Raw genomic sequence first — 23,394 nt, 5'->3', positions numbered from 1 at the left:
GTCGGCGCGGCCGTGGCTTGGGCCGCGCCGCCCTAGCCCCCGGCTGCCTCGTGGCCCCACTTCGTTATCTCTTCGGTCTTCCGGAAGCTTCGTGCAAAAATAGGACCCCGGGCGAAAGTTTCGTCCAATTCCGAGAATATTTCTTTACTAGGATTTCTGAAACCAAAAACAGCGAGAAAACAAGCAATCTGGCTCTTCGGCATCTTGTTAATAGGTTAGTTCCAGAAAATGCATAAATATGACATATAATGTGCATAAAACATGTAGGTATCATCAATAAAGTAGCATGGAACATAAGAAATTATCGATACGTTGGAGACGTATCAACCCTCGAGTCTTATACTAGCATTTTTTGTGTGCTCTATTTTCCCCTCGAGTGCTAATACTGGCTAGTGCAATATACTCAGTTTTACCCTCAAGTGGCTGGTCAACAGAGAGTCAACAAATGGGATTAACTAGTTAAATGAGTCATTTAATGTGCAAAAAAATCCTAAAAAGAGTGGCACTTACTCATGGAGTCTTTACCACAAATTGCCACTTCTCAAATCATAGATAAATCATAGATAAATCAAGTTTTACCACAAATTGCCACTTCTCAAATCACCTAGTAGCTATGAAGGTGCATGGTTTTCCACAATAAGCCCTTCCCAAAACAGCTTCCCCCAAATCATACTTTGTCTAAATGAGGCCACAATTCTCACACCGATGTATATTGGTATTGCAAATAGTTTGAGGTAGGCCAAGATGGGTTTCATTGTACAAAACAAGCATTTTCCATTTTTTAAATCTCATATTTGAATCCCTTAGTCTATTTACTACTCGGTGCCCTTGGTTTCTTGATAGTACTCAGTTTTGCCCTCTCTCTTCACAAATTCTCGCAGACGTGCATCATCGCCCTGATTGGTCTAGCCCATGTCACGCGGATCGTTCCCGCCGACCGTTGATCGTATGATATAGGGAACGGGCAGGATAACCCCTCTCTGTCTCTCTGTTGGCGTTATTTTTCACGCAAAAAATGATAAACCATCACCGATTTGTTGTTACCATTACTTTTCACGCAAAAAAAATGATAAACCATCACCGATTTGTTGTTGCCATTACTTTTCACGCAAAAAAATGATAAACCATCAACAATTTGATGTAGCCATTACTTTTCACGCAAAAAATGATAAACCATCAACAATTTGTTGTAGCCATTACTTTTGACGCAAAAAATGATAAACCATCACCGATTTGTTATTGCCATTACTTTTCACGCAAAAAATGATAAACCATCAACAATTTGTTGTAGCCATTACTTTTCACGCAAAAATGATAAACCATCAACAATTTGTTGTTGCCATTACTTTTCACGCAAAAAATATGATAAACCATGCATCACCGATTTGTTGTTGCCATTACTTTTCACGCAAAAAAATGATAAACCATCAACAATTTGTTGTAGCCATTACTTTTCACGCAAAAAATGATAAACCATCTATCTTTGTATAGAATGATAAACCTATCACGTATGATTTTTGAGGTCATTTAGAGAAGGCGTGAAAAACCTAATTTGTTACAAAAGCTGGTTTCAGTGAGACTTAACCAAGTTTGGCATACATGATGGCATACCTATAACAACAAGGAATATCTAAAAGGGAAAGTTTCAGAAAATTTGAAATTTAGGGTGAAAATGATGCCATACATGATGCTGTTTTTCGAGGTTTTGACCTGAAAATCAATTGGGTATTATAAAGGGAAATAAAATGTTCGAAAAATGTAAAAACGAAACAATCTATCTATCTATGTATAGAAGATCAGCTGTATGAAATTTGAGGTTATTTAGAGAAGGTAGAAAAAATCACCTTGTTAGAAAAGCTGGTTTCAGACGAGACGAAACGGCATGCGCTTAAGCAAAGTGATTTTTTCGAACATCTCCAAATGACCCCAAATTTTCCATACATGATGCCATACGTGTAACAACAAGGAACCCTATCTAAAAAGTGTCAAAAAGTTTGCCCAACCGTATAGCTCTATCAAAAAGAACCTCACCATGGCGCTAGTATAATTTTGGGATAGTTACAAACTTTCGTTACCTAACCTTCAACATGAAACTTGTTTCAAATTCATTTTGGCCTACAAGAAACAAATCCCAACTTGATTCGAGCACCACAGCCTCCAAACGATGCCGATGCCGATATCGGCATGGTCGAACGGCTATGCTCGCCGCCACCGCTAGGTCAACGTCGGGATGCACCCTCAATCCCGTCCCCTCATTCGATCACCGACACACCGAGATACCGCCGAGGCCAATGTCGAACGTACATGCCGATGCCAATGCCGAACATGCATGCACGCCGCCGTGGGCACGGCCACGCCGACCCGCTATGCTCGGACGCCACGTACCGCCGCGAGGTCTTTCCCTTCGCCACCACACTCTCCTAGCACCCACCTATACACGCCGTAAAGGAGAGACACTAGTTTTCTCTACATTGCTCGCGTTCGTGTCCGACACGGTCGGTCAAAGTTTTGAGGTGGTCGTCGATGTCGTCGACCATTTCTTCTCTTTCTTTGCATGGTTAAACGCGTCTAGTTCATATCTATCTAATGCGTCCGGTCTCGCCTCATGCAGTTCTTTGTGGACGTCGATCTCATCTCGGCACCCCGCATGCCACCTCCTCCGTGCCATCGCTCGTAGAGCTCCGTTTAAAAATCTAATCCTACCCGTGTATTGCCCCTTGTATCAGCGTCATGGCCCCACTTGTCATTTGATATACCGAAGCCCCACTCGTTCGCGTTTTGGTCAGGGATACAGCGATGCTTACGGTCAAACAAAGATGCATGGTCTGACGTGTCTTTGCAGGCTCTACATGGCCCCACTAGTCAGAAGATAACGGTCAACCGTCGGGCAACCGGCCGTTACATCACGTGTGATGGTTTCAGACAAACGTTTGGGTAAAACCGAGGAAAAACTAAGGAGCTGGGGAAAACTGAGCACAACTAAGGACCCGAGGGCACGAAAATAGAAATCCCTATAAAATATATAGATGTTGTTGAGAGGTGGTGGTGGGCAACGAGTGCCAAAATTCAGGTTTGGGCAGAGTTTGTGTGAGGGAGTGAGAAGTTTGGATGAGGGGGTGAAATGGGAGACTAGCAGTGTGGTAGTATCGGACGGCATGAAGAGAGAGATGCGTACAAAAAACTTTAATCACGAGGCATGGTGTGGGGATGGGTGGTGGTGTGACACCATCACCCATAAAAGAAACTCAATGCAACATATGGTTCAAGCATTGCATATGAACATAATCTAGAAGAGAAACTCAATGCAACCATTAGTCTATAAAGATTGTTATCAATTACCAAAACTACACATGAGGCTCCATGCTTTTTCACAGGAGAAACATAACAAAAAATTTCATCTATCCATAATCTGACATCAAAAGTGAATTTCACCTTTTGCCCCTAGTTATGTATTTGTGAGACTAATTATCCATCAAGCGAAAAGTCATCTAGATTGCTCCTTCTGGAAGCTTTTGAACCCTCGTTTTCCGATGATTGTTGATTGGTCAAGGTGTACCATGGTTTAAACATAAAGACAACAACAAGGAATGGAACAAATGGGTAAAAGATGTTTGGACATGATCTTCCATGACGATTTCTTTTAACACGTTTTTCAAACCTGACACAGCAAATGCATTCATCGAGTCAACACCATAATCCCCTCCAAAGCAAAATAAAAGCAGCACCTAGGTCACAAATTTGTCAGCGACAAGGGAGACACGAACTCTGAACACAACCACGCAGGCCGTCAGAACTCAAGTAGATGCAAGTCGTCCGTACACACATGTGATGGTTCACAGTTCACAAACCACTTTGATCAGCGCTAGTATTCCGTCATCAGCTTGGGCCTCAACCAGCTCCTTTGCTCCTTATAATAGGTAGAGACGATAGTAACTCTTACTAGCTCCTTGGTGGTCTGGGCCCGGCCTGTCACACTGGCGACCACCTCAAAAAAAAAAAAAGCAGTTCTAAATAATCAGTCGTGATACAAATTCCAAAACAGTAAGTTGCAATATATGGAGATGATTAGAATTCAGCATATCTTGTTTCATAATTGCTTTGATGATTGAACAGAATTTTTGAACTGCTTTAATTAAGTTCAGGTGCCTTAGACAACATACAACCATAACAAAAGAATAAATTTTAGTAGAACAATATTTCACAAACCAACAATTACGGCATCTCAAGTTCCATAAACCTTCTCTCAGAAAAGTTCCATAAACCTAAGTAGCCAAAGCTTATTTTCCTTCACAAAGAAAATGTTATTTTCCTACCTAGAGACAAGACATCCTCCAAAAGCAGAAAATCATCAGAATATAAATTATGAAACCAGTCATCTACTTAAGATCAGAAGTAGCTAACATGCGTCAGTTTGGGGTGACTGTACGGAGTACAAACGTGACAGGTAACAAAGGAGAGTTCCTTGATTGGAAAGCACTTACCAGTTCGGCAACATAAGCACAATACTCATACGTCCGCACATGCCAAGGTTTCAAGACATCGTCATTCGTTGCAGAATGCCCCTCCATTCCTTCTTCAGCTTGTCCTTCTCCTTCTTCTACTTTCACGTGACCTGCTCCTTCTTCCTGCTATAACGAGGATGAAACATGGTAATGAAAATAGCTATTCATCCTAAACTATATTTGTGGGAGCATTTGGTCTGAAATTATTAGAGTGAATTCATGGGCGTAATATGAAAAAGGTTATGACAGAGACTACCTTAATATTAGGGTGGATCTGTTCCGAGAATGGTCGTCTCTGATGATCGATCATAATAGAGCCTATGCTATCAAACAATTCATTGCGCTGACCTGCTTGGACGAGTGTATCCTTGGTCCTATTGTCGAAGAGCACCACTCTCCGTCCGCATAACCTGACCATCTCCTGTGAATATTCCATGTGTGAATAAATGGCTCGGATGTCAGAAGTGACAAACATTGCACTAAGTGTGTACTGTGTGTTCTCCTGGTGGAAAACAAAGCAAAGAAGAGACGATGAAATTGAAACGAACCAGCATGTAGTCTGGAGCTAGCATCCTTCAGCATTTCCTCAAATTCATCCGTCCCTACCTCATCTCCATGAGTGAAAGTCCATATCATGCGTTCCCCAAACGACGTCTGTAGCGACTTGATTGTTTCTGCTTCTTCTTCGGAGAAGCCAGACACTGCTGAGAAGACGACGAGAACCGCTGCTCGCGCCCAAGCAACCTCGACACCTCTGTCAACGATTCTGCACCCAAAGGTTGCTTCTTGAGCCCGTACATTAGCTGATTCGATTTGAGGCAATACATCAGCTAGAACCAGTAGAGATATAGATACCCTGCTGCTGCAGATCCTGTATATATTGATGCAATCATTCGGAGGTGTTGCTCCTATCAATCCTATACCACTCATGTTTTGCTGCTGCTGCTGTACATCAGCTCACGCTGGTCAATGCGTGCTGGAACTAATTCGACCAAGTGCTGGAACCTACTAGTTCAGGTGCTTGCGCCCTCCAATAAATCTGTAACATGAAACCTTAGTTCTAGAAAATTTGCAGCAAACACACCTGTTTTGTAGTAAAGTCACACTTAGTCAGCAATTTTGTAGTAATTAGTGATACTAGTTACGGACCTGGTATAACCACAAGCAGCAGGTGTAGCCACATTAGGATTGTGTAACAGATGGTACAACAACAAAATGAAGATGGGTCACTTCATGGACGCATATGTGTCATTTCTCTGTTCTGCAACTACTTGGTGGCATTTATTTTTTGTCTCTGTTTACTGGTGACAACGGCAAATGACAGGAAAGCCATGTCGTCTCCACCTGCCAAGCCTGTTATACGTGTGAACGAGCTATATGATTCTTCTTATTTCCTTGTTGACGCCGTCTTGACCAGCTTTGTTTCTTGTCCTCGCAGGTGCCACTTCTTAAGCATATGAAGGGCCAGTTTATATTCTACTGAAGAATGGGTTGCTTTCACATATTTGACTTGTGCTGATAGCTCTTACAGCTCTACATTTCAACATCGAATTAAACTGATAATCTGAAGGCATGTAGTGCTTAGTCTACTTATTTATTGTTTTTGCTGCTGCTAGGGGTCAATCATATACCCCTTTTCTTCGTATTGAGCTGGTTATGTATTGACTGAAATTTGGTGCCACCAGGGAGGGCTCAGGATGCTAGCGAAGCGGCATGATGATGGGGACCAACTAGTGTTCTTCGCGGACGTTATCTCTGTCCAGGTTCACGACTGGCAACAAGGAGTCCACGTTCCCCTTCCCCCCGCATTCCTTCTGTTAGTGTATTTCAGGTTAGTTCAGTTTATCCTTTGAGTGAAACGAATCTGCTGCGAGTGTATGTAATAGGGTCGTCTTACAGGGCATCGATTGGTTTGTTTGCTTGGTGCTGTGGGTGTCGATTATGATATCGAGGAGGATTATTTTGCCGTGAGATCTGACATGTAGTGCATCTAGTGCGAATTGTCCTTGGTTTCATCGATTTATGCAATGTGATTTGAATATGTATGGTGGTGTCCACGCCCTGGCATCATTTTCCGTTGTTGGTGCATCATTTTACTGATTATTTGCTTCCTGGCATTATTTATTGCTGTTGCTAATGCTAGCTTGCTGTTAGTTAGAAAACCTGTTTCCGAATGGTTGGACATGCATCGATGTGGGCCGGGTGCCCGGGTTGTATCTGAATGCTGTTGTTTGATAGGATTGATCTGGTAGCGAACTCCCATCAGACTGTTTTGCGGTTTGATGACTAGCCTGGACATGCTAGCTTGATTGGCATGCATGTGTATCTAATTAGAAGCAAAGGATCTTGCTATTCAGTTAATCAGTTGCTATTCTTGATATTGGTAGTTTGGTTTGGCTATTACTTGGCAGTAGATCTATTGCAATTGCTTGGTATGGATTTTTGAACCTTCTCTTCAAAGTATCCAATCATTGTTTGCTTTGCTGACAGTTATGTTTTGTTTTTATTCGAGGTCGAGGATAAGGAGAAGCTAGTGTGCGCTGACAGAGTACTATTGTTGCATGGATGGTCGTTCTCTGGGACGAGCTGCCCTTTGTGTCTTTGCGTGTGAGCATGTAAAGAAGGAAAGATGGAAGGAAGGAAGGAAGGAAGGAAGGAAGGGAAAAGACTGAAGAGAAGATGGGTTTTGAGTTTGTGTACGTGTGTAAACTGGCCGGTCTGTTGCAGGGGAGTGAGTGGCGACGAGCGTGTGCCTGGATCTTGTGGCGTCCGTGCCATGGCGGGCTGTGTGTTATATCGATATCGGTTCTTGGTTTGCTGCCGACGGACAGACCTAGGGGAAGTTGTACTAGAAAAATAGATAGATAGATAGATAGATAGATAGATGGATGGATAGTCACAACAGTTCTTGTCTGGTGTGCTAATTTGCAGCAGGACTAGGGGATATGATTTGAGCTGCTGTGACATATTACTTTCCCGTTTCGAAATAGATGTAAGCCTTTAAATAAAGTTAAATTATGACAGCTATCTAATCTAAAAAAGCTTATGATTTTGAACGGAGGTAGCATGTATGTGATTGTATTAGTGATCTGTGACTTGAATGTTTGAGAAAGGGTAGATGTGATGGGAAAATTTCGAATTTTGTCCACTGTTGTCTTGTTAATTACAGTAAATTTGTAGAATGTGAAGAATAGAGGCCGGCCGGGGTAATTAAAAGCTGACAGGGTAGGTAAGAGCATCTCTAGCAGATACGGCATATTTGCCAAAACTGCATAATAACCGCCCATATCGGCCAAACCTGCAAATATTTTTCCAGGCGCCGGCTTCCTCGCCAAACCTACATATATGTAGGTTTCGCGGCCGGATGCAGATCGATCTGCATCCCGTGCAAGGCGTGGGTTGGTAGAGAAAAATCAGGCGCGAAGGAACTTTCAGCTCGCCCCTTCTGCGCGCATCGCTGCCGCCGCCGCGCGCCGCCGCAGATCCCGGCCGCGTCCACCCTCCTCGTCGCCTAGGAACATCGGCACCGACGCGCCGCACCGATTCCCCACTAGCTGCAGGTCGTCGGCGACCCAGTCGGCCGGATTTGCCCGCGAATCGGCCGCCGCCACCGTCGCAAGGTGTGTCACCGCCGCCCGCAAGCTTCTTGGTATTTCGCCGGCGTTTTTCCTCCCTCATTCGCCCCACCGCCTGTGTAGATGTCGTTCAGCGCCGCCACCATGTCTTTGATTGAAGATTCGTCGGATTCCTCCGACTCCTACTTGGACGAGCTGCTCGACGGCGACATGAAGGAGATGGTGGTGCTTATCGCCGCAAAGGAGCTCATGGACAGGCGGAGGAAGCGGCGGCATGGTTCCACGGTCGGCCGCCTTTGCATTCCGCGCAACCGTAAGCTCGGCAACGACTTGCTGATGCGCGATTACTTCGTCGAGGTACCGATCTATCCTCCTCATCTTTTACGCCGCCGGTACCGAATGCGGCGAGAGCTTTTCAACAATATTGTGCGCACTTGCGAGTCCAATACTCGCTATTTCAAGAAAAAGCGCAATTGTGCCGGATTGCTTGGTTTCAACGCGCATCAAAAGATTTCCGCCGTCATGCGGGTTCTTGCTTACAGCATTCCGACGGACTACACCGCCGAGTATCTTCGCATAGATGAAGATACAAAAATGGAATCAGTTCAGTCCGCCGGTTTTGCAAAGTAATGATTTGCAAATATAAGGATTTTTATTTGCGAGCCCCTAATGAACAAGACACGGTGAGGCTGATGACGCAAAATGAGGCTCGAGGTTGGCCGGGAATGCTAGACAGCATAGATTGTATGCATTGGACATGGAAGAATTGCCCGAAGGCATATCATGGCACATATTGTGGCAAGAGTCATGATCCGACAATTATTCTTGAAGCAGTTGTTTCTGAGGATCTTTGGATTTGGCATTGCTTTTTTGGGTTGCCAGGTTCTCTCAATGATATCAATGTGCTACATAGGTCTCATCTTCTAGCCCGGCTAGCTAGTGGTGATGCACCGGCTTGCAACTACACCGTCAATGGACATGATTACACAATGGGTTATTATCTTGCCGATGGCATATACCCGGAGTGGTCAACATTTGTGAAAACAATCAGAAATCCTGCTAGTAGAGCTGAATCTGAATTTGCAAAAGCACAAGAGGCAGCCAGAAAGGACATTGAGAGAGCTTTCGGTGTTTTGCAAGCTAGGTTTGCAATAGTGAGAGGTCCCAGTAGGTTTCTTGACAAAGAGACTCTCAGAGATATCATGACAACTTGTGTAATTATGCACAACATGATCATTGAAGATGAGAAAGACTTGGATTTGGAGTTCTTCTTTGACAATGTCGGCGCTCGTGTGAAGCCGGCAAGAAACCCTGACCATATTCAAGCGTTTCTTGAGACATACCGCGACATTGAGAATGCGGGATCTCACAAGCAGCTGCAGCTTGATCTTATTCAACACCATTGTATGAGGCATGGTGGCCATTGATGAACATTTTTCCCATTTAATTGATGTATCATTCAAACATTTATTTGTATTTGTAACAATTTGTTTAATTATTCGGATTTGAACTATTGTTGTAATAAGGATTATTGTTGAATTGTGTGCTATTCAAAACTATGAATTTTTATGTTTTATTTGGTTATATTATGCATTTGAAATGAACTATGTCAAATATTTGTGTTGAAATGTGCAAAAACATTGATTTGTGCAGTTTAGTATACAGGTTTGCTGCCTCCCCCGCGGAGCAAATCCCGCATGCGCAAACTGCATAACAGCATATTCCAAAAAATTTCGGCCTGCACTGCCCGAGCTTTTTGCGGCCTGCAAATCACGTTTTTCTTAGCCTGCATCCGCGTGTTTGCGGTTTGCAATTTGGCGTATCTGGTTACAGGACGTCCGATATCGCCGGAGATTCGCGTTCGCCCATTTTGCAAAAAAAACCTTGCACCTTTCTCTAATCACAATGTGATCCGCCGAGATCTCCGAATAATAAAATCCCTAAAGTCCCCGTTGAAACCCTAACCGGTCTCGATCCAGATGGAGCCGCCAGCCGCCTCCCACCTCCTTCCTCCGGCAGTGTAGCCGCCGCCTCGTCGCCGTCCCCTCGCGCGGGATCTCCGGCGCGGCAGACGCCGCCGGCTCGCCCGTGCTGGCCGTCTCAGGGCCGCCGCCTCGTCGCCGTCCCCTCGCGCGGGATCTCCGGTGCGGCAGACGCCGCCGGCTCGACCGTGCTGGCCGTCCCAGGTTCGCCGACATCTGATCTGCTGGCGATGGAGGCCGTCACAGACCGCCGCCTCCATGCGGGCGGCTCTACCGACGACCGGCTGAGCGCGCTGCCGGACGACCTCCTCCACCGCATCCTCTCCTTCCTCCCGTGCCAGCGGACCGTGCAAACGACCGTGCTGTCCAAGAGGTGGGCAGGCCTCTGGCGCTCGGCGCCATGCATCAACATCAACATGGTGTATTTCTCAACCCGTTCCAGGCACAGGTGGCAAAAGATTGAGGATCTCGTCACCAATTTCCTCATCTTCCACAACGCTCCGGTTCTAGATGCGTTCCGGATCGCGATGGATGGCGTCATCGCCGATGATTGGCTTCCGGCCATCAACAGATGGGTTCGCCGCGGCATCCTGGGATGCCCATCGGTGCTCGAGATCGAGTTCTTCGACACCGGCATACCTAATCCGCCATTCGGCGACACGATCCGACCTGGTCCGTTTGAGTTGCCCGACATCGGATCTACCAGTTCCAGTCGCCTCAAAAAGCTCAGCCTTGTTGGCGTGTCCCTTGGCAGCTCCTTCGCCGAGCTGCTCCGTTCAGGATGCCCGGTACTAGAAGATCTGCACCTCGAAGATTGCTGCACTGAATTCAACCACATACAGTCCCACACATTGAAGAAGCTAACTATCCACATATGTTATCGTCATTCAGTTGGTACCCTGGCTATCAAGGCTCCCGCTCTTGTTGAATTGGTGCTGGATCCAGATATTTCGATGCCCGAATACACCCAGAAGAACGAGTTTTCCCTAGCTGATGGGTCGACCAACTCCCTCGTGGATGCATGGGTTGTTTTCCCAAACGACATGTCTCCGAGAAGTCGAGTCATGCTTCTAGGCAGCCTCTCCAACGTGACCAAGCTGGAGTTGACAGCATGCTTTTCGGCAGAGGTATATACTATATATGCATCTCCCTTTCTCGTCATCCCAGGCATCTTTATTTGCCCTGTATGTTGCATATGGATTGGATATTTTGACCACTGTGCGTGGTTCACTTCAGTGCATCTATCCCTGAACCTTAACTGAATATCCATTCTCTTTCAGCTGATGCTAGATAACGAGTTGGGTCAATTCCCAATTTTCAGCAACATGAGAGCCTTGTGGCTACGCGGGTGTGTATTTGGCAATCGCGATGGGAAGTGCAGCACCCTTGACATATTTCTGCAGAAGACCCCTAATCTGAAGAAGCTTACTTTGGAGCATCAGCGGGTAGTTTACTTACTCATGCTGTTATCTACTTATTACCCTGGTGATTCTTTCGTTGTGCATCTTTTATTGATCTTACCTGAGTTTCTATACACAGCCATGCTGCTGCAAAAATACATTTCAAGAGGCGGGGCGCAAGAAGAGAAAGGACAAGACAAGTAGCCGCTCCCTCCATTGTCCGGACCAAAAGGCTTTCCAGTGCCCAAACTTAAAGTTGATCGAAATCATATATGAAGCACGCTATACGGATGATCACCATGAACTCCAGATGTTTCAAGTTATGAGGGGTCTTTGGAGGAACCTACAACAGGCCACATTCACCGTTACTAAAATTTAGATCATAATAACTTGGTCTTGGTACTTCTAGCACTGCTATGTTACTTTTCTTCTCGGAACTTTGTATGTCAAATGCAATGTTTTCTACATTTTAATTCTAGCCAAAGTGCAACCCGGTTATTTTAACTTTTCGTCTTATTTGTTGCGGGGAGTTAACTTCTTAGTCTCATACAGTATTTTTCATATAAAACGTATGCAATCTTTGCCTATATGTTGCAATGGTACTAGTACTATCTATGAGAAAGGAATGTAGAGGTATGCGAACCCATAACCTTTTAACAGATTTGCAACCCCAAAGTTCAAGTCTATTTTTAACAGATTTGAATCCTATTTGGTTTATTGCTAAATTTGTTTTGGTGTCTCGATAAGTTGATGTGCCATGGAGCAAACCGGGGTCTCATGCTAATTTGATAATTGCTGAGTCAGAAGGGAAAAAAAATGAGCTTTGTCTCCAAGATGTTACTCATGATTGATGTCTGTTGCTTCCATGTAGATGTTCTATTGAAACGTACCACGCCCTCTGCAATTTACATTGTACGTCTATATACTTTGCTTGCTTTTATGTTCTACTGAAACATACACCTGAATTTGAATAAAATTCTTCTACATAGGAGATGTTATTATAATGATAAACAAAGAAGGGAATCTAGATAGAGGCGCCGCACGGTTAGAACTGTGTCCGGCGGTTGGACGAAACGCATCTCGCCCTTAGACTGCTCATAGTGGAGAGTAACTTAGACTAGTAACATATGCTATGTAACTAGTCTAAGTTACCACCTTCATAGTGGGTAGTAACTTAGATGTGGTGTCATGCAATGTATTATTAATTATATTGTAGACTCATATTGCTTTGAGATGTGTGATGTTATGGTAACATAGCTAGTTACCACCTCACTTTCTTTCTTTATTTATTAGTATGCCATGTCATCAAAATGCCTTGATATGTGTGATGTTACTACCTATGTTACTTCCACTATGAGCAGTTTTAGACTACCCACAATGGAAGTATCATAGGTAGTATCATGCATGCAAAATGCTGATATGGCAGTGCAATTAAGGATGAGAGAGATGGTACTAGTATCATAGATAGATACTGTATCATAGCACAGACTACTAGAAAAATTAATATCAAGTAAATTAATGTCAAGTAAATCTTGTACATATATTTGCATTGTTTGCATTGAGATTCTACAAAACAATTAATATATGGAACTATGATACTAGTGAATTATCTCTTCCCCGACGAGCCCCCCTAGTCACACACACGCAATTCCGAACTCTTTTCTCAGGCCGCCATGGGGAGAAGCGTGAGGCCGCCACCGAGCACTGCCGCGGGAGAGGCCGCCGCCGAGCACCGCCATGGGTAGGTGCCACACCCGGGATACTTGAGAGGAGCAGGCCGACGCTTCCGCCCCGGGGAGGTGGACGAACGCCGGCGCTGCGCGGGGAGCTGGGCGCCGAGAGCGCATGGAGCCGCTCCTGCAAGGAGGAGACGCCCATCAGCTTCATCGACTAGGTGGCGAGGGTTCCGCTGACCGACTGCGCATCGGGGAGTTCACGCGAGGAAGTGGCCACCGTTCTCGAGCACGAGTAGGCCGCCGTCGTCGACAAAAAGCACATCTATGAGTGTGCGCGATAATTAGTCCGGCAGCCGGTGCGCTGTGTGCGAGAGGTCTCTTCCCATACTCTATCGATCTGTCGTCCTCTCCATTTATTCGCGGAGATACTTCTTCATTTTTTGTACGAACTCAATCCTGGAGTGCTCTTCTATTTACATGTGTGTCAGTTTAACGGTGGATGATGGATTCTTCACAATATTCTACGGATTTTGATGTCTAGAACCAACTAAAATCTGGCAATTGGGCTTCTTAACGTGGCAATTTCTCATGATTTGATAATTAGAAATCTGGCAATACTATACCTAATTAATATGGAAATTAGCACCAGTTGAATCGGTTAACTAGGCCTAATTAATCAGGCAACTATGGTCGAATTAATAGGGCAATTAAATGACAATTGAACATGACAACTAGACTTAACTTGGCACTAAGTAACAATTAAATCTGGCGAGTAGGCATAATTAATTAGGCAATTAACACGAACCTAATTAATATGGCAATCACTAACATTATACACCGATTTGTGATAAGACTAGTCACAATGGGAAGTATCATACACTAGTATTATGTACATGATATTAGTTTGTGATACCACCTCCACAATGCATAGTATCATAATATGGTATCATACTTATGTCAAATTTAATGTTTTGTAGAATCTCAATGCAAATGTGTATACATGATGTATTTGTCATGAAGTTTTCTTGGTTTATGTGTCATGATACGGTATCATATTATGATACTACTCTCATCTCTCACCTCATTAATTAATGTGACACATTAGATTTTTGCCAACATGACATGCATGATACTACTTATGATACTCCCATTGGGGCTAGTCTAAGGAACTTGATCTTGTTAAAAACATGTGGCCCAGAATTTTCTAGCTCGCTGCTTCTTTTTGTCCCTGACAAGCGATAGACTGCACATATAATTTTATGCGGCGCCACTGGGTAGCAACGTCCAACAAAAAATATAGGAGAAACATATTTGATCAGGACAACAGGATTTTGTTTTCGTGTAAATTGACCTCATGTGTAGCAAATTTTTAGTGATTTGTGGCAGTCTTTCATTAATCAAATCAGCATTATAGAAAAAAAAAACTTTGAAACCTCGTATCCTCCAAACCTTGTACTACTCTCTGGCAGTGAGGAAACAACACATTTAAATATAGTATCAGTGTAAATAACACTGTAAGTATTATTTTTATTACTTTGCAAAATTCTATATACTGGGGGTTCTTTGACCAAGCTTGTTTTATCACCATGGGAAAAAAAGCTAAGAGATATTTCAACTGGTTGGAGTCAATATAATTTTTTCTATATAATATCATGCAAATGAAAATGTAGAATGATATCAGACAAATTAAATCAGCAATATAGGAAAACTTCAAAATCAAAGCCTCCAAAACTCATGTTAAAACCGTTTGTGTAGAAAAAAAAGCACTCTAAATGGCCATCCATGCCGTACTCTACGAGGCATTAATTATCACCTCTTAGACACCACAATACTCAGAAATAATGCATGCTTCACTTGGAATTGACTTGATCCAGAACTTGTAAAGAGTATAAACATATGAGTTGCAAGTTGAGTTGTATCCGGGTTTTTTTAGTTGTTAGAGCATCTTCAGTCGCCCAAACCATCCCCAAAACGCGTCGGATTGAGTGTTTGGGGGACGTGTTTCGTTCGTGCCGCGTTTGAGGACGTCGCTCCCCCAGTCGCGTCCCCCAAACAAAATTTTGGAAATTTTAAACTTTGCGAGATTCAATTAGATTCGTCCAAACTTACATAGATTCGAACGAAATTTGACTAAATTTTAAACTAAACCTAATCTAGAAGTACTTGCGGCGGCCGGAGGCGTCGTAATACTGCTAGCTCCTGCTTGACGCGCTCGTCGACGGGCTCGTCCTTCACCAAACCGCTTGGTCCTGCCTCGTTGTCGTCGGTGAGGTCCACGAGCGGCTTGCCGGAGTCGCGGATGGACATGGCGATCGTTATGTCCAGGTCGCCCCTCCAGGCGTCCTTGTCGTTCATTGACGCCAAGCACGCCGCCCGCAGCCCTGGGCAGTCCTCGGGGTCGTCGCTATTGGCGATGAGCCGCTTCTGCCGCTCGTACTCCGCCAGCAGTGCCGCCTGCGCTGCTTCCTCCTTCACCTCCAGCTTCGGGATGAGGAGGGCGCCGCCGCGCCTCTCTTGCTGCCGCCGGCTGCCGCTGCCACCACGCCTCGTGTTGACGGGCGTCGCCGACCCCTCCTTCACCTCGCGTTTGGGACGCTGTAGGGCGCCGAGCGGTACGACGAGGACGGCGTCGATCGCGCCGGTCCCGAGGAAGAAGAGTTCGAGGAGGACGAGTACGTCGTCCTCCTCGGCTGCCATTGCGGTGGTCCTCCTCGAGGAGACAGTGGCGGTGACGACGGCGTCTCCAACCTTGGAGCGCCGTTGCGGATGCCGCGGATGACGTTCTCGAGGGTGCGTCCCGGAACGCCCCAGAACAGGGCGCGGCCGTCCTTGTTCCAGCTGTTGGGCCCGCCGACGAGCCCGTCAGTGCTGTACATCTCGATGTCGTACTTCGCCTTGAAGTACGTCTTCCACCAGTCGTCGTTGTTGTTGGCCGCCCACGTCGGATCCAACCGCTCCTCGGCGGTGAGTTGAGCCCGCCGGGCCTTGATGGCGTCCCTCCATTGCTCCGTGCCCGGCTTCGGCGGCGGCGGGACGCCAATGCCGTTCACGGCCATCTTCCAGCCGCCGCTGCTTGGCAGCCGCATGTCCGGCGGGACTGGATACCGGGCGTGGTACAGCGCCCACGCCTCCGGCATGGTGAGGCTGCCGTGGCAGAAGCCGTTCGCCGCGGCGATCTTGCGGGAGGACGAGCTCGACAATTTTGGTGCGGCGAGGAGAAGATCTGGGAGGGGGAGGTGGCGGCGACGAGAAGGTTTGGGAACGTTGAGAAATTGGGACGAACTGTAGGGCGTCTTAAAACAACAGCGGCAGCGGGTGGTTGCACGCAATAACGCCGGCGCGGACGGCCACGCGGCCATGCACGACGTGATGCGTCCCTGCGTCGCCTGGGAAAACAGGGACGCCATTAACGTCGCTTGACCAAAGGTAGGCGACGGGGTTTTAGCCTTCCGAACCGCTGACGCGTGATACGTCCATTTTGCATCACTATTTTATATCATAATTTGATGTTATTCATTGATATATTTCATATTTGGAGATGATACTTATGTTATTTCATCTATTTTGCATATTTCATGATTATTGGAGGATCGCGCACCGGAGTCAGGATTCTGCTGGAAAAAGTGCCGTCAGAATGCAATATTTCGGAAGATCGACAATTGACGGAAATTATATGAAAAATCCTATTTTTCCAGAAGACGAAGGGAGCCAGAAGGGGGAGCCGAGGAGGGCTGCCGTGGGCCCACCTCATAGGCCGGCGCGGCCCAAGGCCTGGCCACGCCGCCCTGTGAGGAGGGGGCCCACAACCCCCTCTGGCCTCCTCTCCTTTGCGTACATCTTTGTCCCGAAAACCTAAGCTCTGGGGAATAATCGCGAAGAGTCACAGCCGCCTCTGCGGGGCGGAAAACACCAGAGAGAAAAGAGCTCTCCGGTAGGATGAAATCCGCCAGGGAAATTCCCTCCCGGAGGGGGAAATCGACGCCATCGTCATCGTCATCGAGCTGGACATCATCTTCATCATCATCACCGCCATCTCCACCGCTGCACCTCGTCACCGTTGTAACAATTTGGGTTTGATCTTGATTGTTTGATAGGGGAAACTCTCCCGGTGTTGATTTCTACTTGTTATTGATGCTATTGAGTGAAACCGTTGAACCAAGGTTTATGTTCATATTGTTATTCATCATCATATCACCTCTGATCATGTTCCATATGATGTCTCGTGAGTAGTTCGTTTAGTTCTTGAGGACATGGGTGAAGTCTAAATGTTAGTAGTGAATTATGTTGGTTAGTATTCAATGTTATGATATTTAAGTTGTGGTGTTATTCTTCTAGTGGTGTCATGTGAACGTCGACTACATGATACTTCACCATTTATGGGCCTAGGGGAGTGCATCTTGTATTCGGTTGCTAATTGCGGGGTTGCCGGAGTGACAGTAAACCTAAACCCCGTTAGTATATCGATGCAGGAGGGATAGCAGTGATCTCGGAGTTTAAGGCTGTGGTTAGATTTATCTTAATTACTTTCTTGTATTTGCGGATGCTTGCAAGGGGCATAATCACAAGTATGTATTAGTCCTAGGAAGGGCGGTGCATTAGCATAGGTTCACCCACACAACACTTATCAAAACAATGAAGATTAATCAGCTATATGAAGCGAAAGCACTAGACTAAATTTCCGTGTGTCCTCAAGAACGTTTGGTCATTATAAGTAAACAAACCGGCTTGTCCTTTGTGTTAAAAAGGATTGGGCCACTCACTGCAATTATTACTCTCGCATTTTACTTACTTGTACTTTATTCATCTGCTATACTAAAACCCCCTGAATACTTGTCTGTGAGCATTTACAGTGAATCCTTCATCGAAACCGCTTGTCAACACCTTCTCGCTCCTCGTTGGGTTCGACACTCTTATTTATCGAAAGTACTACGATACACCCCCTATACTTGTGGGTCATCAAGACTATTTTCTGGCGCCGTTGCCGGGGAGTGAAGCGCTATTGGTAAGTGGAATTGGTAAGGGAAACCTTTACTGTACGTGCTGATTTTTATTTCTACCTCGTCTGCTATAATTCATTATGGAGGGGTCTTCTCTTGAATTCCTCTTTGGAAAATCTACTACTACCGCAAAGGTAGTGGATGAGGCGCCGTGTGAGAAAGAGGTTCCATACAAAATACCTATGAAAATTATTGAACGTGTTGTGGATAACCGCTATGAAGGGGATGGAACTGTCCATCCTGGTGATCATTTACTGTTTTTACATGAATTATGCGGGTTATTCAAATGTGCAGGTATTGCTATGGATGAAGTTAGGAAGAAACTATTCTCTATATCGTAGTCTGGTAAAGCGGCGCACTGGTATAAATTGCTGAAGAATAAGGATTCTCTTAATTGGGAGGACATTGTGCCTTTATTTTATTCCAAATTCTATCCTCCAAGTGAAATTCACAAAGATCGGAACCGCATATATAATTTCTGGCCTCATGATGGAGAGAGTATTGCCCAAGCTTGGGGGAGATTGAAGTCTTTAATGCTCAAATGCCCCATTCATGAGCTTCCTGGTAATATTATTATTGATAATTTCTATGCAAGATTGTCTTTTCAAGATAAGACTTTGCTGGATACTTCTTGTTCTGGATCATTCACACGCAACGAGGAAGAGTTTAAAAGGGACCTTCTTGATCGGATCCAGGAAAATACTGAAGGATGGGAGAATGACAAAGATAGAGAGTCAGGTATAAACTATGATTATAAATGCATTGAAGTTTTTATGGATACTGATAAATTTCGTAATATGAGTGCTACTTATGGTCTTGATTCTCAAGTCGTTGCAAACTTTTATAAAGCTTTTGCCTCTCACTTTGAATTGCCTAGGAAGAATTTTGATAAGTATCATGAACCATATAAAGATAAAACTGATTCATCTATAAATAAATGTGCTATAATTGAAACTGTTGATCATATTATTCCTGAGCTTATATTGAAAAAACTCCTTTCCCTGCTAAAATGAAGGAGTACTCTGTTATATCTAGTGCAGTTAATAAAAGTGCAAAGAAACCTATAGAACTTGAAGAACAAATAAAGGTTGAACCTCGTCGTTGCAATAATTAAAGATCTTGTGACTGAAAATGTAGAAGATGGTCATATTATTTTCTGTGAAGATGCTTCTAACATTGTTTCGCATCCTAATAAGTCTAGGAAAGCTAGTGTTCCTATGCTCTCTGTTAGAATTGGTGATCATTGTTATTATGGTTTATGTGATATTGGTGCAAGTATTAGTGCCATTCCTTATGAGCTTTATACGGAGATCATGCATGAAATTGGTTCTTGTGAACTTGAAGATATTGATGTGGTTATTCGGTCTGGCTAATAGAGAAACTATCTCTCCTATTGGTATTGTTCGAGATGTGGAAGTTCTATGTGGTAAGATTAAATATCCCGGTGACTTTTTGGTACTTGGTTCTCGCTGCTAGTAAGTATTGTCATATTATTTTTGGTAGACCTTTCCTAAATACTTGTGGAGCTGTTATAGATTGCAAGAAGGAAAAAATTATGACTAAATTTGCTGGTGAATCTTATGAGTTTAATTTCTCTAAATTTGCCGTAACTCCTTATAAAGCTGATTTGCCTAATAATGATTTTAGAGTTGAACAAGTGTGCGTCTATTGCTCTTGCTCCTAATAATCCTTTGCAGCAATATTTAGAGGATAGTGAGAGTGAAGTCTTTAGGGAAGAAAGAAATGAGCTTGATGAAATTTTCCTTCGTCAACATATTCTTAAACATGACTTGCCGATTGAAGATTTAGGTACAACACCACCACCAAAGGAAGATCATGTTTTTGATTTAAAACCATTGCCTGATAATCTTAAGTATGCTCATATTGATGATAAGAAAATATATCCTGTTATTATTAGTTCTAAGCTTTCGGATATTGAGGAAGAAAGGTTATTGGAAATATTGAAGAAACACCGATGAGCTATTGGCTACACTCTTGATGACTTGAAGGGGATTTCTCCCTCTATTTGCCAACATGCTATCAATATGGAAGATGATGCAAAACTTGTTGTTGAACATCAACGTCGTCTAATTCCGAAGATGAAGGATGTGGTAAGGAATGAGGTATTAAAACTCCTTGAAGCTGGTATTATATATCCTATTGCTGATAGTAGATGGGTTAGTCATGTACATTGTGTTCCTAAGAAAGGAGGAATGATCATTGTGCCTAATGATAATGATGAGCTCATCCCCCAAAGAGTAGTTGTAGGGTATAGAATGTGCATTGATTATCGAAAAGTTAATAAGGTTACTAAGAAAGATCATTACCCTTTACCCTTTATTGATCAAATGTTAGAAAGGTTGTCTAAAAATACTCATTTTTGCTTTCTTGATGGTTATTCTGGGTTTTCACAAATTGCTGTTAAAACTAAAGATCAAGATAAAACCACTTTCACTTGTCCCTATGGAACTTATGCTTATAGGCGTATGCCTTTTGGTTTATGTAATGCTCCTGCTACTTTTCAAAGATGCATGTCTGCTATTTTTCATGGCTTTTGTGAGAGTATTGTAGAGGTATTCATGGATGATTTTTCTGTCTATGGAAATTCTTTTGATAATTGCTTGCGAAACCTTGATAAAGTATTGCAGAGATGTGAAGAAACTAACCTTGTTCTTAATTGGGAGAAATGCCACTTTATGGTTAATGAAGGAATTGTATTGGGACATAAAATTTCTGAGAGAGGTATTGAAGTTGATAGAGCTAAAGTTGAAGCAATTGAGAAGATGCCCTATCCTAGGGATGTTAAAGGTATTCGTAGTGTTCTTGATCATGCTAGATTTTATAGGAGATTTATTAAAGACTTTTCTAAGATTTCAAAGCCTCTTACTAATCTTCTTCAAAAAGATGTACCTTTTGTTTTTGATGATGATTGTAAGGAAGCTTTTGAAACTCTAAAGAAAGCCTTAACAACTGCTCCCGTAGTTGAACCTCCCGATTGGAATTTACCTTTTGAAATTATGTGTGATGCTAGTGATTTTGCTGTAGGCGCTGTTCTTGTACAGCGAGTAGATAAGAAATTGAATGTTATTCATTATGCTAGCACTCTTGATGCTGCTCAAAGAAATTATGCTACAACTGAAAAAGAATTATTAGCTGTAGTCTTTGCTTGTGACAAGTTTAGATCTTATATTGTTGATTCGAAAGTCACAATTCATACTGATCATGCTGCAATTAGATACCTTATGAAAAAGAAAGATGCTAAACCAAGGCTTATTAGATGGGTACTTCTTTTGCAAGAATTTGATTTACATATTATAGATAGGAAAGGTGCTGATAATCCTGTTGCTGATAATTTGTCTAGATTGGAAAATATAGCTTATGACCCTGTTCCTGTTAATGATAGTTTTCCAAATGAACAATTGGCTGTAATAAAGGTGAACTAGCGAGATAGTCCTTGGTACGTGATACGTCTCCGACGTATCGATAATTTCTTATGTTCTATGCCATATTATTGATGATACCTACATGTTTTATGCACACTTTATGTCATATTCGTGCATTTTCTGGAACTAACCTATTAACAAGATGCCGAAGTGCCGCTTGTCGTTTTCTCGCTGTTTTTGGTTTCGAAATCCTAGTAACGAAATATTCTCGAATTGGATGAAATCAAGTTCCGTGGTCCTATTTTGCCACGAACCTTCCGGAAGACCGAAAAGGATACGAAGTAGGGCCACGAGGGGCTGCCACCATAGGGCGGCGCGGCCCAGCCCTTGGCCGCGCCGACCTGTGGTGTGGGGCCCCCGTGTGGCCCCCCACGTCGCCCTTCCGCCTACTTAAAGCCTTCATCGCGAAACCCCTGATGCGAAAAACCACGATACGGAAAACCTTACTGAGACGCCGCCGCCGCCAATCCCATCTCGGGGGATTCTGGAGATCTCCTCCGGCACCCTCGCCGGGAGAGGGGATTCATCTCCCGGAGGACTCTACACCGCCATGGTCGCCTCCGGAGTGATGAGTGAGTAGTTCACCCCTGGACTATGGGTCCATAGCAGTAGCTAGATGGTTGTCTTCTCCTCATTGTGCTTCATTGTTGGATCTTGTGAGCTGCCTAACATGATCAAGATCATCTATCCGTAATACTCTATGTTGTGTTTGTCGGGATCCGATGGATAGAGAATACCATGTTATGTTAATTATCAAGTTATTACATATGTGTTGTTTATGATCTTGCATGCTCTCCGTTACTAGTAGAGGCTCTAGCCAAGTTTTTGCTTTTAACTCCAAGAGGGAGTATTTATGCTCGATAGTGGGTTCATGCCCGCATTGACACCCGGGACAGATGACGAAAAGTTCTAAGGTTGTGTTGTGCTCGTTGCCACTAGGGATAAAACATTGGCGCTATGTCCGAGGATGTAGTTGTTGATTACATTACGCACCATACTTAATGCAATTGTCTCGTTGCTTTGCAACTTAATACCGGAAGGGGTTCGGATGATAACCTCGAAGGTGGACTTTTTAGGCATAGATGCAGCTTGGATGGCGGTCTATGTACTTTGTCGTAATGCCCAATTAAATCTCACTCGTACTTATCATGACATGTATGTGCATTGTTATGCCCTCTCTATTTATCAATTGCCCGACCGTAATTTGTTCACCCAACATGCTTTTATCTTATGGGAGAGACACCTCTAGTGAACTGTGGACCCCGGTCCATTCTTTAATACTGAAATACAAATCTGCTGCAATACTTGTTTTTACTATTTTCTCTCGCAAACAATCATCTTCCACACAATACGGTTAATCCTTTGTTACAGCAAGCCTGGTGAGATTGACAACCTCACTCGTTTCGTTGGGGCAAAGTACTTTGGTTGTGTTGTGCAGGTTCCACGTTGGCGCCGGAATCCCCGGTGTTGCGCCGCACTACATCCCGCCGCCATCAACCTTCAACGTGCTTCTTGGCTCCTACTCGGTTCGATAAACCTTGGTTTCTTACCGAGGGAAACTTGCTGCTCGTACGCATCACACCTTCCACTTGGGGTTCCCAACGGGCGTGTGCTTTACGCGTCATCAAGCTAAATTTCCGGCGCCGTTGCCGGGGAGATCAAGACACGCCGCAAGGGGAGTCTCCACTTCTCAATCTCTTTACTTTGTTTTTGTCTTGCTTTATTTTATTTACTACTTTGTTTGCTGCACTTATATCAAAACACAAAAAAAAATTAGTTGCTAGCTTTACTTTATTTACTGTCTTGTTTGCTATATCAA

At 44.1% G+C, this 23,394-nt stretch overlaps 1 protein-coding gene across 2 annotated transcripts; it reads left to right on the top strand.

Moving 5' to 3' along the window:
- The first annotated feature begins 10,266 nt into the window (after positions 1 to 10,266).
- On the top strand, positions 10,267 to 12,030 carry LOC124677676 (MEIOTIC F-BOX protein MOF-like). Of its 2 annotated transcripts, XM_047213637.1 has the most exons (4): positions 10,267 to 10,432; positions 10,508 to 11,186; positions 11,340 to 11,504; positions 11,599 to 12,030. In XM_047213637.1, the coding sequence occupies exons 1-4, from the start codon at positions 10,290 to 10,292 to the stop codon at positions 11,836 to 11,838; spliced, it is 1,227 nt and encodes a 408-aa protein (XP_047069593.1). In that variant the 5' UTR covers positions 10,267 to 10,289; the 3' UTR covers positions 11,839 to 12,030. The 2 variants fall into 2 exon arrangements, with proteins under 2 accessions (XP_047069593.1, XP_047069591.1); XM_047213635.1 differs by having other exon boundaries at positions 10,267 to 11,186.
- Positions 12,031 to 23,394: the final 11,364 nt, after the last annotated feature.

The sequence above is a fragment of the Lolium rigidum genome, chromosome 7 (genome assembly GCF_022539505.1).
Source record: "Lolium rigidum isolate FL_2022 chromosome 7, APGP_CSIRO_Lrig_0.1, whole genome shotgun sequence".
Taxonomy (NCBI): Eukaryota; Viridiplantae; Streptophyta; class Magnoliopsida; order Poales; family Poaceae; genus Lolium; species Lolium rigidum.
This window is presented reverse-complemented; position numbering and strand designations above follow the sequence as displayed.